Raw genomic sequence first — 17642 nt, 5'->3', positions numbered from 1 at the left:
GGTTTATGGCAGAGACATGTTTGATTGTTGGAAAAAGCCAAGGAAGACAAGACGGAGAAGAGGAAGAGAACCAGGCTGAGGAGGGAGGAAGAGGAGGAGGAGGAGGAGAAAGGGGAGTAGGGATAGCATAAGGAAAAACACAAGTTTCCATGGTGATGAATTGTGACAATAAAGGAGAAGAGGACGAGAAACACTTGTGCAGACTATGTTACCCCGGTGATGACTTGTATTATAATCTGATTGGGTAGGGTCCTGGTCAGACATCTTAATGTGATTCTCTGGACTGAAAAGCACCAGATTCACTTCCTGTTGTCAGCTGCATGTGAACATATAGTCTCAGACATGACATGAAGCCCTTAGCTATGCCATATGTTCACCATCAAACACTCATAAATTAGGTTTGGGGCCAAAAGCTCCTCAAGCAACATCTTCTTTTCCACCTGCCTGTTGTGAAATGAGGCCACAGCAAATCATAGCAGAGAGTCCTCTAACAGCTATTACTTACTTTATTTTGGTGTAGACCAGCTATTTACACACAAACATATTATCAGGTAATTAATATCAATAATCAATAAAAAAAATGAAAAAAATCAGTAAAAATAATCAATAATTATGTATCATATGACCATAAAGGAATGCATTGATAAGCACTGGGGTGCAAGGACTCATTTGGATCGTTAGCCCTACCCGCAGGTCAACCATCACATCTGAGACTCCAGTTGTAAAATGAATAGAAAAGAGAGCCCACAAAAAAAGCCAAAACAAAATAAATGATCTTAAAAAAGCACTAAAGAGCTTTTAAACTCTCTCTCTCTCTATTTTTATCTGCCATCGATTACTTAAATGTGACTTAAAGTCATCTGGCGTGCGCAAACACAAGTGCCAGAGCTGTATCTGTCCACTGGACGGCTGAACAGAGTGTTTACACACCTGTACCTGTGTGCAGTGCAGAGGATGTGAGCAGCACTTCCAAGGCCATGACCACCAGCAGAGCTGATCACTCTCTCCTCACTCTCTCCTCTCCAAACAGCTCCGCATCACTCAGACACTGCAGGACCCAGTTGCACAAAGACATGTTCATGTAGGGATTCCTTGTGCTCTATGTTTTCCCCCATTAAGAATGTATTTGTTTTAATGGACTGGGAAGTAAATGAATGAATCACTAATCAGGAAAAAAAACAAACAGAGTGAATCTCTAACCTCATTTCAAACACTGGAGCTCAGTGGCAATTTATGACTGTGATCTCAGGCCATTTCTGTTGGCTGGTTTGTCTTGTTTTCCCACCCCTCTCCATGAGATGGACAGTCAGCCCAGCCACTCTGATGCATGGATATTATGCATGGTTTATGTATCTCTGTATTTGACAGCTAAAATGGAGTTTAGAATGAATCCATGCCTCCGCTCATTCACTGCCATGAAAGGGCATCTGATCATCTCGCCCTTTTAAGTTCTGCAGAGCCGTTAGCTGGTCAAACAGATCAGATGTGTTTTTCCCTGTGCGGGCCATTGGAAAAAAGGCATGAAAATGTCTTGGAGCATGTAAGGCAACGGAGTGCAGCCAATCGACCAATATTTGCTTTGATTAATGGCCAAGCATAAAAGGTGGATGAGAGACTTTTGAAACATCACCTCTCAAACACAGACACTTCATCACCATCTGCTTCAGTTGCACATGAAATTTGCAATTCTTTGGCCCTCTAAATGGGACACAAACCATAAACAATTAGAGTGGTTGCTGCTGTCAAATATCAACATCCTTCTACAGAACTGAAACTGTATGCCAGACTACATTTTTAAAGGTCTGGGTTGGACATAAAAATCAACGCTCAGATTCTGTGATTTCCATCTCTGAAAATGCTTCTTTCTCCACTAAAGCATTTAATAATTTACCATATTACACTTACCTTAACTTATACAGTCACCTATGTTGTATGATGTATACTCATTTTGTACAAAATACTTGTGCATAAAACTTTTTTTTTTGCAAATGTTTTTGTTTACTAACAGCATTGGCATACTTTTAATCCAGAAACAAGAAGTTCCCACACCCTCTCAAAGATAACATTCCTGAAGTTTGCATGAGTTGTCCAAGTACTGTTTTTAAAACCTTCTTGACAGTTGTTACAGCTTGACTAAAAGCCAAGGTTAATTATGCCACAGACGACTGGTCTCTTGAATACCAAACGTTTTAAACTCAGATGTTTATCCACACCATGACACCAAATATGTGTCCAGAAACAGGACGGTATTGGATGTGACCGATATCATGAAAAGAATATGCTAAAAACAATCACAGCCCTTCTTCAGACAACAAAAATAGTGGAGTGACTTGTGCAGGAGCGTGGGAACGTGGTGTTTACCAGCATACGCTGGACTTTTCTTCTGCACGGGCACACAGATAGCATCGGTGATACCCCTGAAATGGAGGGTCTCTGAGAGACAATAGCTGTTGTTTGTGACTTGGAAGCAGTCAGCTCATACTTTCATATCCCCTGCACACAACCGACTTTCTCAGGGACACCAAGCAAATGTGTAACAACTTGGCCATCCAAGAGGTCTTGTAATTAGTATTCATTAAGAGAAACACTCCTCTCTCCTTCCATTCATCATGACAAGCTGTGTTTTTGTCCTGCTTTGAGAATGTATACATTCTTTAGGGTCCTGACTGGAATGAATAACAGCAAATTAAACATGGCTGACACTTTGGGTTGCTCTGATTCATCTGTAAATGACATGGCAACAAGTGCATTTGAGTCGTGTAAGAACATGCAATTCATGAATGGAAAAAAAAAAAGAAACAGCTCAAGTTGTGACAGCTCGTTTTAAATAGCTGTTTTAAGACTGTGCCTAAAGCACTGAGTGAGTGGAGCTGGATCTAACAACTCAACTGATATGACCAGAGGACTGCAGAAATCTGGAGCAAAAGAAAAGACTGGGATCACTGCAGTGTGGCAAATACTGCGTATTGTTGAGGAGAGGATGATAAGGACCTTTGTACGCAAGTAGCCTTTGTGCAAACCGCCCCATTTCTCAGGATGTGACTATGAAAAACGCAGGACTGGCCAGTGCTGATCTAAAGCAGTTTTTTTTTTTTTTTTTTTGCTTTGCTGTGGCTCACAGATAAGAGAAATATGCAGCTGTATTCATCATCAGAGTAGAGGTATGAGAGCAGCAACGCACTCGCAAAAAAAAAATCATCAGGCATAGAGAGCCAGGAGAGCAGGAAGCACACCAGCAGCATGGCATGGTGGCGCTGGGGAAGGAATGGGGAATTACTGCCCTCCGTGGTGAGAGGGCATGGGGTGGGGTCTGTTATGTGAGAACACAGGGGGAAAGTGCTGCTGTTTGTATGTTTAAAGATGTTAAAAGATGACGGGTGAGTTCACCACCAAGGCTGCACACATTTGGTGCCACTGCATTTCTCATACACTGGATTCACGCCGGTAGATTTGCACAACGTAACACAGCTACATTGAAAGAGTAAACTCAAAAGATGAGACCTTGGTAGAGGATTTTTAAATGTATTTTATTTACTGGTGTTGTGTATATTTACAGAGGTACAAAAAATGCAATTCAACCACAATTCATACCATACCAGGCGGCAAAAGCACCTGGTTTTTACTGCCAGCTGCATTTGTATATTGCTCGCCTGTCAAAACAAACAGCCAATTCCTCTGTTCCTTCAGCATGGCTTGAAGAGAGCTATGCAATGCTGAACATCACTAATCTCCTGTTACATAATTAACTTATTCCCATGGTTATTTTCCATGGCTTAAAATGACCATGGCTGGCCTGTTTGACTTCTGACAGTGACGTTGTCCAGATGACCCACTCCCATGGCCAGTCCATGCCCAGCCTGAGAGCCTCTAAGCAGTGGACCTCGCAGCCTTCCTCTCCTGTGCAATCTGCTCCATCTTCTCCCTGCTCTCCTTCTCCCTCTGGATGAGCTGCCAGCGCTCGGCCTCCCACTCACTCACCATGCGCTGGTAAAGCTCCACGTCAGGCTGCTCGGCGGCCTGCAGCTGCCCCTGGGCCAAGCTGGTGACCAGGGCCTCCAGAGAGGTGGCGTCCTCCTTCCCCGAGGCCTGGAGCTGGGCACGCAGAGCCTGTGATGGGGAGGACAGGGTGGAGGGTTCAACGGGGTCACATTCAATCAGATCAATTCAACTGAGATGAATCAATCTTAGGTATGAGCTACACCAGGCGCGTAACTGAAGCGTTCAGTTCGCGACGCGTAAAATTCATTTTAGATGAATGGTCTATTTTTTTCGAACGTACGCGCCGCTATCACGTCTGGTGTAGCTACTTCCATTGATTATAATGGAAGCTAATTGTTGCAGCAGACGCAACGCGAACGGAACGCTTCAGTTACGCGCCTGGTGTAGCTCAGCCCTTAGAGCTGACCATTTCTTCACCCCAAGTTACAGCCCATACAACACAGACTATGTCCTTCAGCAGCTATGCAAGTGCCCCGAAGACATCCTGCACAGGAACTTCCAACTACTTCTGGGTCATAACCCAACATTCTCCTTTTGCCATCATTTCTACACTTCCTAGTTCCAACTTCACTCTTAAATCTAGTTCTGATATCAAGCCCATAACCAGCCCGAACCAAGTACAAAAACCCACATCTGAACTACTTCTACTTCTATGGACTCTATACACCCATAGACATCCTTCAACTCCCAAATGAACGCAAGTCCTTCCATGAAGGTTTATCGCACATTAGTTATGAAATGACCAGGCCCCTCCAGAGATTGACAATGATGGCCCTGATATAAACAGTAGGAATGTATAAAGTGTAGGAATGTACCCACATCTATAAAAACTTGACAGGTGCTGGATACTAGCAAATACGTAGAAAAAAGAAAAGATATAGGTATACCTGACGAAGACCTGAGTGGTCGAAACGTTGTAGCCTACCATTAATCTGGGAGCATACAAGACAGTGTGCGGATATGTTTTTTTTCCCCCTGATATAAACAGCACAGCTCTCAAAAATCCAGACAGGACTGAGTGATGACGTCCATAAGAGAGGGTTAGCAGAGAGGAGATACTATCTGATCTAACTGCTTGAGGGGCATCTTCCCAACATTCAGGGCAAAAATAGCTGGTAGGAACTCACTGGCCCCTGGAGATATTGAATAGTTTCATATATATTTGCTTTTCTGATGGGGAATTAAAATTCAATAAATCTAGCGGAAACTCAGGATAATAAGATATTTCTGAATGTATGGATTCTGCTCTACAATATCCAAGAAAATATAAACCTTCATACCTTTCAAATGGATTTAAAACATTGAAAACATGACTTCAATAACTTAATGGCATGACATTAAAATGCATAACGTATAGCGCTGTTGTTCTGAAACCTGTGATGATACTGATAAAGGGTTTTGGAGCCACACCCATCATTGCTTCCCCACCAACCATTGAGTAATCACACGCAGTATGTGGAAACTCGAAATCACAAAAGGTGAAATACTGACAAGGAGGCTCACTACTAACATTTACAGAGATGAGGTACTACTGTTGAATGTAGGTGTTCCTGTTGTATAATACTTTATGATATGTTCATTCTGATAGCAGATTTGGTTAAATTCTTTACAGTTTGGGAGTGTACCAAATTCTTCAAGAACTAATTAATTATCTCTATGTCACAAGATGGTTATACCGAATCAGAAAAATATTTTTTTTGCAAAAACAAACAAAAGTATGTACAATACAAAAGTAAGAATTAATAATACTGGACAGGGTCACGTTTTTTCCAGAACCTTCTTAAATACATTATTTGCGAGTATACTTTCAAGTGTACCTACAACCATTCTGATGATAAATGTGGACATTCAGAGCACAAAGTCACACCAAACCTTGTTCTCAAGTTGAAGGTTCAACTGTCGACAGACCATTAGCACTTTGCACATTTATTCAAAAATGAATGAATTCACAGGCCTTCCATGTGGATAGAAAATAAACCAACCTTAAACTTGGCAGTGTATTCTGGAAGCTTTGCCCTCTCCTGCTCATCTTCCTCATCCAGGGTGTTCTTTGGCGTCTCATTATCAGAGTCGCTATCAGAAGAGCTCTGATCCTCTCCTTCACAGGCCTCTGGGGCAGACAGCTCTTCAAGCACAGACTCCACACGGTCCAGCTGTGGCACACACACACACACACACACACACACACACACACAACAATGGCAAAATTGATGTTTCAGAAGCACTTATGAAACACGTCTAAGGATATTTTCACATAACTTCAGATCGCAAGATTAACTTCAATTAGATGCTAGATTACACACCAGAGCACCACATTTATTTACAAAGTAGTCATGAGCATTGTTGACCCCAGGCAAACTGTATCAGGCCATCACTGGCTCTATTTGCCAGCATAAACCTACAGAGGAAGTCTGCGTTTGATTGATGTCTGGAGCGCCACACAGTCGTTTACAAATCAGGGGCGTCTGCCCTGTGTTTGTGTATCACGATAACTTCATAGAGCAGATAAACCACTAGACAGTGAGGGGGGTTTCGTCACTTGAGCTGGGAGACTTATCTTCCACTTGGCTAGAGAGGCTACTGCGAGCTGGCGGACCCCACCCGGGTGGCCTGGAGGGTCTGCCATCCGGTCTGGATGCTCATCGCATCCTCCTCCTGTGCTCCACACAGCCAGCACTCTCCACCCACCCTGCTGCCTTTGGCTCTTCCCATTTACTCTCTTTTCATCTCCTTTCATCTTCGTCTCTTTCTTCTTTTGGACTGTCCCCATAGCTCCTCTCTTTCTTCTTTTGGACTGTCCCCAACCTCCTCTTTCACTCCATCCCTATCTCTGCTTCTGTATTCGTTCTCTTTCTGTCAACTGATTCTACCCGGTTTCTTTCCAGGTTGTACTGTGTTTTCCTATGTCTCCTTGATTGACCAGACACCCCTGAAATCAAATTATCCCTCTGAAAGATGGAAAACTCAACCTGCCACTGGAGCATGGACCGGAGCAGACGGATCTCTGGGGAATGACGTCAAGACCACTGATAACAACAGCTCAGGGCCTGTGTGCTTTCCTTCAATGCCAAAACGTCTATAGCTAAACAACACTGATCTCAGCCATGAAAAAAAAATGGAGAACCTCTTGTCAAAAACATGTGTTGTCTTCCAGTGCAACATATGACCTGATGCTGCTAAAATGATATGATTTCTGGGGTACTGTTAGAATAGCTTAGGTCCACAGATTCAAAAAGTAGAAGTCCTGCCACATATTTGATCCAACCATTCAGTAAAAACCAGCTGATTCGTATTGGCTCAATTCTTCAGCCAGGCAGATGTGCTAAGTAGTAAAATTAGTAGACTAGTTTTAGGTGCACAGGTAGAACCAATACATGGTAGGACATTTACTTTCTGAAGCCAGGTGTTCCAACTCTGCTTAGGTCCTCATGAAAATGAGAGCACCGACTTAAAGGCAGGGCACACTACATGTGGCTGAGGGGAAATACTTCCCATCCTGTAACAAGCTTTGGAACTAAAAGGAAAGTCATCCTCATAAAGGACAGTCAACGGAAAGATTGTTGATGCTTGAATTGAACAGCTATGTACAAACGCAGAATGGATAGCTAGAGGAGTGAGTGTTGCTGCATTGTTTAGACTGTTCAGAAGTTATTTAGCAGTTCCAGCTTGGGGGAGGTGTTTATCAATAACATCAACATGCAGAGATTTAAGAGACTTGCAACGAATCCCTAGTGTAAACAATGGCTTTGTGTAGGATGCTTCCATATAAAAAGGAATTAACAAATGATTCAACCTCCTAAAAAAAAGAAACAGTGGCTTTGAGTGTACATACAACATCTTTGGATATTTTCACATCTCCAGTTCCCGTGGACACGGTTTCCATGACAGCGAGTGCCCGTGGCAGGTAGCCGTGCGTCCACATTAGGGGCATCTGCCGGAACACTGCATGTATTCCCTTAGTCATCTCCATCTTTCCTGCAAAGGCGAAGGCCATAACACCAAGTTAACACTGTCAAAAAACGTCACACACTTCCACAATATAATTTAACTGGAGGAAGGCTTATCAGTGTAGTTTTGACCCTTCACCTTTGCTGTGCATATGAAACATAATTTGGCTGTAAGGATAAACACACAGCTCTCCGCAAAGCTAACAGAACACAACGTGTGAGGCTTCAAGTTCATTAGATTGATTTGATACATTTATAGATGCACAAACACATGGTAAAGAGCACACACGTGATGGTCAAACATCCAGAGTCACATACCAATGAGAGTATAGCCCAAGCACTGAGCACTCACACCCACAGAGTTCTCCTGTTTCAGTCCAGCAAGAAGTAGAGATGCTCCCAGATTTCTCTGCTCCTCCAGCTGCACACAAACATCGTCCCATTATCACAAACCCAAGACCCTCAATAATAACTTCCAAACAGTACAAATAATCATTAATTTCGTCTACATATATTGTCTTTTGTATTTAAAAAAACGTTTTTATGGTTATAATCTATGACATTTATAACTAGACTGGCATTCTATTATATCCTGCATTATTGTACTATGCCACAGTTCCCCGTTTTGTGTGCAGTGGTGTATCGCCCACCTAAATTCAACAAAGACTTTATCCATGACTTTGCTGACTTTTTGTCTGGACTTATGGTAAAATATGATTACATTTTAATTTCTGGTGATTTTAATGTCCATGTTTTCTGTGAGTCACAGCCTCTGACCCGGGACTTTTTAAACCTCCTCGACTCATTTAGTTTAAAGCAAGCTGTCACTGGCCCAACTCATGAAAACGGTCACATATTAGATCTTGTGCTGTCCTATGGCATTTCTGTATCTGCTATTGAAATCTGTGCCATGTTTTTTTCCGACCACTCCCCAATCCTGTTCACTGTGTCAGTTCCATGCCCAGGTAATACCCACAGTGTCTCCAAACAGGTATCCTGCACGCTAAACCCCTCTACTGCCGGACAATTTTCTACAATGTTCAATGACTCCCCCTTGTGTAGGCGTCATTAGACTCTAAGTACACTGCTGATGAGCTTCACTCTATGCTCTCATCATCCTGCATTGGCATTCTGGACTCCATCGCCCCTTTCAAACCCAAACGCAAAAACCACAGTCAACTCCATGGCTCAACGACGCAACACGCGACCTCAGACGCACCTGTAGGCGGGCGGAGCGAAAGTGGCAGAAGGACCGCCTTCACGTCACCCTCCAAATCCTCCGTAGCTGCTTGTCGGACTACCACCGAGCCGTTAAAACTGCTAAAACTCAGTACTTTTCCACCCTGGTCTCCAGAAACAGTCACAGACCCCAGGTTCTTTTTACTACACTGAATTCTCTCATAAACCCCCGTAATGAATCCCCTGTTGTGCCATCACCCGCCCTCTGTGAAAGTTTTCAAAAATTCTTCATTGACAAGGTTGCCGCCCTAAGGCCTTCAGATACCCCTGCCATCCCACTCCCTGCCCCTCCACCCCTCCCCCTGCCAGCTGTCCTCAAGCAGTTTGAGCCCATTTCCCTATCCTCCCTCTCTGACGCAGTCAGACATCTGCGGCCATCCAACTGCCCCTCTGACTGCCTACCCCCCCGTCTACTCAAGGATACTACTGTCCTTGACACAATTGCCCCCTTCCTCCTGCTGCTGATAAACAACATCCTCACCTCTGGTTGCGTCCCGGGCTGCCTTCATGCATGCTGTGGTTCAACCATTACTAAAAAAGCCCAACCTTGACCCCGCTATCCTCTCAAACTTCAGGCCTATCTCCAAGCTACCGTTCCTATCCAAAGTCCTTGAGCGAGCGGTTTATGTCCAGCTGCAATCCTTCCTATCCAGCTATAACATTTATGAGAAGTTCCAGTCTGGCTTTAGAACAGCCCACAGCACAGAAACTGCGCTCCTGAGAGTCCTCAATGACCTGCTCCTAGCCGCTGACTCAGGTTGCCCTGTGATCCTGGTGATGTAACAGCAGCCTTCGACACAGTGGATCACAGGATCCTGCTGGCTCGGCTCGAGCATCATGCGGGCATCAAAGACTCAGCCCTGGAGTTCTTCCGGTCCTACCTGGCCGACAGGAGCTTCTCTGTCCAGCTAGGAGACTCTATCTCCTCTCCTGCCCCCCTCACCTGCGGGGTCCCTCAAGGCTCTATTTTGGGTCCCATCCTCTTTTTACTGTACATTTTACCTGGCAAAACATAACATCTCCTTCCACTGCTTTGCAGATGACGTCCAGTTGTATATCCCCCTTAAGGCTGATGGGCAGGCTGCACTCCATCTACTGCGTGACTGTCTTGCTGATATCAAGGCATGGATGGGTGCAAACTTCCTCAACCTTAATGAGAGCAAGACTGTTAATTGTCTTTGGCAAAACCTCTCCGGCCTTCTCCACCAATGCCCTGGGTCCCCTTGCCTCTAACATCAGGCCCTCTGTCAGAAATCTGGGTGTGATTTTTGACAGCAAATTCAAGTTCGCAGCAGGTCAGTGCAGTAGTTAATGAAGAGCTTTTTCACCTCAGAACCCTAGCTAAGACCAAAGCCTACCTGCCCCAGAGCGATCTTGAGAGAGTCATCCATGCCTTCATCACATCACAACTGGACTACTGTAATGCTCTCTACACTGGCATCGATCAATCCCAGCTCCGCCGCCTGCAGTTTGTTCAGAACTCAGCCGCCCGACTCCTCACCTGCGCTAAAAAACGTGAACATATCACCCCAGTTCTGGCTTCACTCCACTGGCTCCCCATCCGCTACCGCATCAATTTCAGACTCCTCTTGACTGTATACAAATCTCTCCATGGTCTGGCCCCCTGGAAGATCAGACAGGCTGTCTGATCTTCTCCACCACCATTCTCCTTCCAGAGCACTACGGTCAGCAGACCAACTGCGGCTGGAAGAACCCAGGGCCAGGCTGAAAACTAGGGGGGACAGAGCCTTTTCAGTGGCAGCCCCTAGACTCTGGAACTGCCTCCCCCTCCACATCCATTCAGCTCAGTCTCTAAATGTTTTTAAGTCCCTTTTAAAGACCCACCTCTTTTCACTTGCCTTTGGCTAGTGTCTCCCTTTATGCCCCAGTGCTTAGTTTTAAATGTTCTTTTTTCTGCATTTCTTAATTTATTTTAACTGTAGCCCTTTTTGTTTTGTGCCTTCCTGTTTTTATTTATTGCACTTTATTGTGAAGCACTTTGGTGTGGCTAAGCTGTCTGTAAATGTGCTTTATAAATAAAATTGACATTGACATTGACAGAGATCCCAATTTCTGCCTAAAGTGTGTCAGACATGGGCATCATACAAATAGATCTGGTCAAAAGGGCAATCACTATTCTTTACCATTGCTCTGGGGGATTTCAAATGAGATATGAGATCCTTGATACAAATGATACCCTAATTGTTTATTTTTTAATTGCCCAAGTGTAATTTCAGTTCAGTTTAAGATCTCAAAATGCTCCTGGCCATGTTGACCTCTGAGGCCCCCTGGTGCTGGGGGGTACCCACCGAGAGATCAGGCTTGAGGGCCAGGTATTTGCTGAGGGCAAACAGGGAGAGGATCTGAGTGGTGGGACGATCAAAGGCCTCCTGCAGCATCACCTCTTCCACTACAGAACATGCCCCTACACACAAACACACACACACATATTCAGTAAAGTTCTATTCTTGTGTCTCATTGATTTTCACCTTTAATTTCCAGTGATATTTAAATACAGTATATTTAACATTTGTATTTGAAAACCGCTGTTTCAGTGTGACCACATTGACGGTGTCCTTGGTGACATGAATAAAGCCATACCTACTCAAAACCCTAAAGTAGTTTTTTGCATGAATTGCAACTCACCTTGGTAGTCTTCATTTTTAAGGAATGTATCAATTACTAAATTTAGAGTGAAGTCATCAGGAAATATTCCATATTGCACCTATAAAATACAAAAGCACAACACTTAACTCATTGAGTGCCAAAAACGTAATATTACGTTTTTCCTTCCCATGCGTTGAGTGCCAAAAACGTTTTGTTTTTAGCTTTTTTTTTTAAATTACGAAACTAGACACTCTAACACACCTTATATGTTAACTCTGTGATGAATGGAAATTAAATATATGATGATCGAAAACGCACAATCTGGACATTTTATCTGGACATTTTATCATAACTCGGTTGCCGCTTTGGATCGAATCAATGCACATCAGGTCAAAACCAGGCCATTTTCGTGGGTCTATCACTAGGTGGCAGTCTCGCCAGGTCTCGCTGATCACTTCCCGGAAAGTTTACACAAGTAAGTAACAGGCAACACTTCATATTTCATGAAAGACGTTATATCTCCATTTCTAGAAAAAAACAGCGATTTTGATGAAAACTAGCCACTGTTTAGCTTGGGATTTCTCAGGAACAGAGGCGTGTAGAAATACACGGTTTGCATCCACTGAGAGCTTAAAGTCTCACCTTTTAATCGAGCCATTGTATGTGTTCATAGCTGTAACACAAAATATGCTGTGGCTGTACAAAAATCATCAACAATGGTCTAGATTGCTGGCACTCTAGGACAAAGCTCCCGAAAATAGCTTGGCATTCAATGAGTTAATAACAAAATAAAAATAATAAAAAAAAAAACACATTTAACCCTTAGAACCCTAAGCTGTTTTTAGGGCATTTTCACTACCTTTATTCATAAGGATTTATTCTGGTCATTGTAAGTGCCACACACACATATTATATATTGGTTTTTTCAGCAGAGTCTAGGCTATCCAGATCTGCCATCAGTTCATGTATTAGTACTAGCATTGATATAAAATATAAAAATCATATTATAAAAATTCTTATATTTTGACCTGTATCTCCCCACAGCAAGCTCATAGCTCTACATGCATTTCATGTGTGTGTAGGGCAGACTGTCCTGAAACGGGCAATATAATTGCCATGTTGGAGGGATACTCTGAGGCTGAGCAATTTACAGAAATATGTGGTGTGTGATTTACGGAAATAAATGCCATTTTTTTATTTAGCGATGAAAAATGACCATTCTGCGCTCCATATCTGTGACACGAACTGATCTGACCTGACTTGACCCAAGTTTGCCTGTTAGCATGTGTGACTATGGTGTATGCACTCATGATGATTCTCAACTTTTTACTGCATTGCCATGAACAAAGTAAAGGCAAAAAAGGTGTTTCTTTGTTGAACAAATTGGGATGCAATGTGAGCCTTGAATTGATGCCATGCAGGAATTTGCTAGGATCTCAAAACCGGATTATGAACATGTTTTGCCATAGAGAAACACACGATAGCGTTGGATTATAAACATGCTTTGCCACAAAAACAGACAAAAACGTGGGGTAAATCCAGCTATATGAAGTTATTATTTTGCTGTCACTTCATCTGTTTTATAACCCATAAGGATGTATTTGGTATCAAATGATGGCTCTGTGTCTCCTCTTTCATCTAACATACTTGGCATATATATCCGATCAATGGTCCGAAAGTAATTACTCCGAGAGTAATGGGTGTGCAGCGTTGGTTTGTGTACATGACGTTAATATTTTGCAGTCACTTCGTCTGTTTTTATAAGCCAGAAAGATCGATGTCCATGGTACCAATGGATAGCCCTGTTTCTCCTCTTTCATCTGATATGCTTGCCATATCTATGCGATCACGGGTTCGCGAGTAATTCAAATGAGAGTAATGGGTGCGCAGGTGAACGCAGAGAAGTATAGACTTTAAATATGATGCAATTTTATTTAATTTCATGATTTTTTTTTATTTTCATACTTGATCGTACAGACAAGTGCGTAGTCTCTTTGGAAAGCCCCACTTCTTCTCTGTCATAGAACATTCTCTGTTTTATCTCGTTGTGATGAACAGTCGCGGAGCAATGTAACAGAGAAGAAAGGGTGTGTTTTTTGACTAAGGGTTAAGTCAAGTCAAGTCAAATATGGATCAGGGCTCTGACATGTAAAATAATCAACTTGCCTTATTCTTAATGGTATGTAGGGCTTTGTCCCGCGCTCCGTACTTCAGACACTGGCGGATCCAGCTGTGGACTGTCCAGTCTCTCAAGTACCAGCAGTTGGGGCTGTGTCGGAACCTGAACATAAGCAGCAGGCAACATTAGAACAAATGCAAAGTATCCCTAAGATTCAATGATGAAGATGAAATCTAAGCATGAGAGTTAAGCGTTCATTAAAACTTACCTATATAAGTAGTACTCTGCTTGATCAACTTCTTCTCTTGAAGATATATTGTCTACAAACTAGAGAGAGCATTACAATTAGTCCTATACCCCAATATACATTCAGTGCTACACTGAACACACCATCCATCTCAGAGCTCTCTTTCTACTTATGCTTTCTGCAAAAGGAATTTCAGAAATCCGCCATTCTTAAACATAAATAATAGCCAATTGTTTACGGAAGGAAAATAAGCTGGGGTCAAGGATTCCATACACTCCCAAAGTGACCCCACTGTATGCAAAAAAAGTTATCTTAATTTGGCAGTGGCATGCATGTATTGTACTTCAGGAAAAAGGACTGGGTGAGAAATGTGGTAGCCTGGAAGACAGTCTGCTACACTAGGCTAGAAATGAGGTGTATTTGAACAAACTAGACTCTGTGTCTACATTCTTAATCACAATAATTTGCATATCCATATTCAAAATATTTCCAGCAAAGTAGAACAAAGAATTCGCCCTATGTTATTAGAGGACACTGGTCTTCATCAACCATATCACTTACCCTTGCAATTGCCAATGAACTGACAGGGAATTTCCGCTCATATGATCTGTCCATCAAGTTTGCCAGTTTGGCTGTGGCAAAGGCAAAATACAGCTAAACTTATACAGTCATCCATCTGACAGAAAAATACCATAATTACCAGATATTACCACTGTTTAACAACACCGCCCCCATCAGTCAGCAGGGATTTATACCAAATACTGACATGTATCCATAGGCTAGTAGAGCTGGGCCTAGGGCTTCTGAACGTTATGGAATATATATTAAAATCGAAAACATACACATAACAATGAGCATACCGAGATTTTGAGGATCTGAACGCCGTTCTTCCCATAGTTTGCTGTCTGTGTAAGCAGCGGACAGAAGGCACCTCCGAGCTGCAAAAACAAATGTAATAAATGAATTGATCGTGACTTCAAAGGTCTGCCGATTAACCTTCTGGTGGTAATGTTTGGGTGTTTGAATTCCCAAGTAGTAACGTTAGATCGGTGCTGAAGTGTAGCCTACAGTTAATGGTTTAATATCCTCTTATTGCAAACATATCCTCAGCAGAAAAGTGACATTGACGGCCACATGTCACCAACCAACAGTTACCTAAGGAAAACAATGCCGCAACATCATCCAGGTACCAGCTAAGGAGGGTTAGCGATGAAGTAGCTATTAGACCAAGGAACTTACTAATCCTGGCAACAAATGCAAGAGGGTCACTACAAAAGACAATCACAACATATGTAAAAGCAGACGTAATCCCTTTGTAAGAATATATCGTATTAATCACCTATATAAGTCTGAGTTCCACATTTTAAGACGACTTTGACAGACGACAGACAGCGTTGCAGGACGGAGGCAGCCATGTTTAGACAGTACTATTGCTACGGGGGTGTTCAGATTACAGTGGGCCTCACAAAATACATTTTAGAGAACATTGTAGATTTAAGTAGAGTACATCTTCCATTTATTTTATGCTTATTTCGTGCTTTACGGTAATTTATCAATTTATTTGTTTGAAAAATGTCAGTTCACGTCGACTACCATTAGTGAGTGGTACGGTCTGAAATGTAAGAATTTTGTAAGTAGTTTGGTAAAAATAACGGTAGGGGGAGCTAATATTGCAGGAAAACGAAAATTCAAGAGCAGCCAAGGTCTTTGACTGGAGCTCTGTAGCCCACATTCTTGTATACAAATGCATGTGTTATTCTTTTTGATTTAAAATAAATAGTTGCACTGTGTTGAGTAGCTTTCCAAAGTTCAACGGCACATTTTGTTGCGTGAACAATGAGTTCTTGAAGTCTCCAAAAGAGAGTAACCTAGCCTATTTTACATGTAGGCCAATGCCTAGTACACAGAACTAATTACATTTTGAGTACAAATTAGCATATTATTTGGTTTATTTGTTACATTGTTTGCACACAAAGCTTTCCTGTACAGATCATGCTTTTCTTGTTCACTGTTTATTTTGTTGTTTGCACACAAAGGTTTTCTTGAGCAAACAAAATAATTGGGCTATGTTGTTTAAAGAAGATGCATCCATCGTTCCAGAAGTCGGCAAATGTCAGATTACTTTAGACCCAAAAAAATAGTATTTTTATATTATGCTGTCTGGGAATACACTAGCATTCAATGCCCCACAACAAGACCATTTGAATGTAGCCTGTGTTCTTTGGCTGTGGATACAATGTTCACTGAATGAGAACGTTATTAATTCAACTCAACATATAGATGCAAGGAGGCCAACAAAAATGAGAAAAAACTTTTAGTTGACATGGCAGCTCCTGGTTCATAATAACCCTCTCAGGCTATACAGTGACTTGGTCTTCCATAATGGCAGAGAAAAGAAGTAGAAAGTATAGCTCATGTATCAACACCTGAGCTGTAAGGAGTATGTTTTTTAAATGTCATGTGAAGGTTCATCTGGAATCCTGTGAATGTGTGGAGGGCTTCCTGTGGATATACACACACTGCTGGGCAAGGGTGAGCAAAGGAACTGGACAATTTACATTCAGCCAGTAAAGGAAGACTCTGTATAAAAACAGACAGAAAAAAAAATCTATCTGCCAAATACCAATCAAATAACATCCGTTCTGCCCCCAATGAAAAAGTCTGCTGTACAATAAAAGGGAAGGAAAGAAGAGAAGACTATTTCCTGTAACATCCCTGAGAATGGTTGTCACCCTTATTCTGTAAATAGACATACGTATGATGAGTGTTGAGGAGCTCTGTTTCCCACACTTGATGCTATTATTATGTGCACAAATAAATGTACAGTATTGGGAAACTACCAGCAAGTTAATCATTCAGCAGTCACATTACAGATTAACCAGAGACATTTCTTGTCTCCTACACTGATGGCTTCTCTAATCCTTGTGCGTGTCTGCATCATCGACTTTGATTGTTTCTCCCACTCAGACCAAGGCTCCACCCTGTTATATATTGTTCTTAAAGTATATTCTTTTTCTTGTTTTGTTAAGCAATTTTATTATGTTAACATTCTTGTCTTTTAATAGCCATAGTTAATATTTACAACAAGCAAAGTTATTGCACTGTTCAATCCCTGCACTGTTCACTTTTGCACCACCACCATTACACACACTCCACCATCGCACCGTATCATGGTCAATGCATCACATGGTAGTTCATTTCAGACCTTTGCAATCACTTCACATGCTCTTCAATTTTTACATTTCTGTGAGTGATGTTTATGCATGAGATATATGTGTGTGTGTGTGAGTGTGTTTGTTGTGTTATGGTTGTAAAAAGCTACTGGATGCCTTAAATCTATCAATCTATCTGTCTATACTGACCATATAGCCTACCTTAAGAGCCACATCACACGAATGCCACACCAAAAATGAATCTTAGCTAAAGGCAGAAGTGGAAAAACTCTGGATGAAACAGCAAAGGATTCACATCATTTTTTCTCACT

General features: G+C 42.2%; 1 protein-coding gene across 2 annotated transcripts; it reads right to left on the bottom strand.

Annotated features, from left to right (window-relative positions):
* Positions 1-3506: 3506 nt before the first annotated feature.
* Positions 3507-15575, bottom strand: mrps27 (mitochondrial ribosomal protein S27). 2 transcript variants are annotated; one of them, XM_048244418.1, is made up of 11 exons: positions 15498-15575; positions 15019-15096; positions 14720-14790; positions 14180-14238; positions 13959-14073; positions 11832-11910; positions 11495-11610; positions 8265-8367; positions 7832-7974; positions 5982-6152; positions 3507-4107 (listed from the first exon to the last, which is right to left on the bottom strand). In XM_048244418.1, exons 1-11 carry the CDS (start codon positions 15571-15573, stop codon positions 3868-3870), a joined length of 1251 nt encoding a protein of 416 aa, XP_048100375.1. In that variant the 5' UTR covers positions 15574-15575; the 3' UTR covers positions 3507-3867. The 2 variants fall into 2 exon arrangements, with proteins under 2 accessions (XP_048100375.1, XP_048100376.1); XM_048244419.1 differs by lacking the exon at positions 15498-15575 and adding an exon at positions 15314-15452.
* Positions 15576-17642: the final 2067 nt, after the last annotated feature.

The sequence above is a fragment of the Alosa alosa genome, chromosome 5 (assembly GCF_017589495.1).
Source record: "Alosa alosa isolate M-15738 ecotype Scorff River chromosome 5, AALO_Geno_1.1, whole genome shotgun sequence".
In the NCBI taxonomy this organism is placed as follows: Eukaryota; Metazoa; Chordata; class Actinopteri; order Clupeiformes; family Clupeidae; genus Alosa; species Alosa alosa.
The sequence above is the reverse complement of the archived record's forward strand: the minus strand, read 5'-3'. Positions and strand labels throughout refer to the sequence as shown.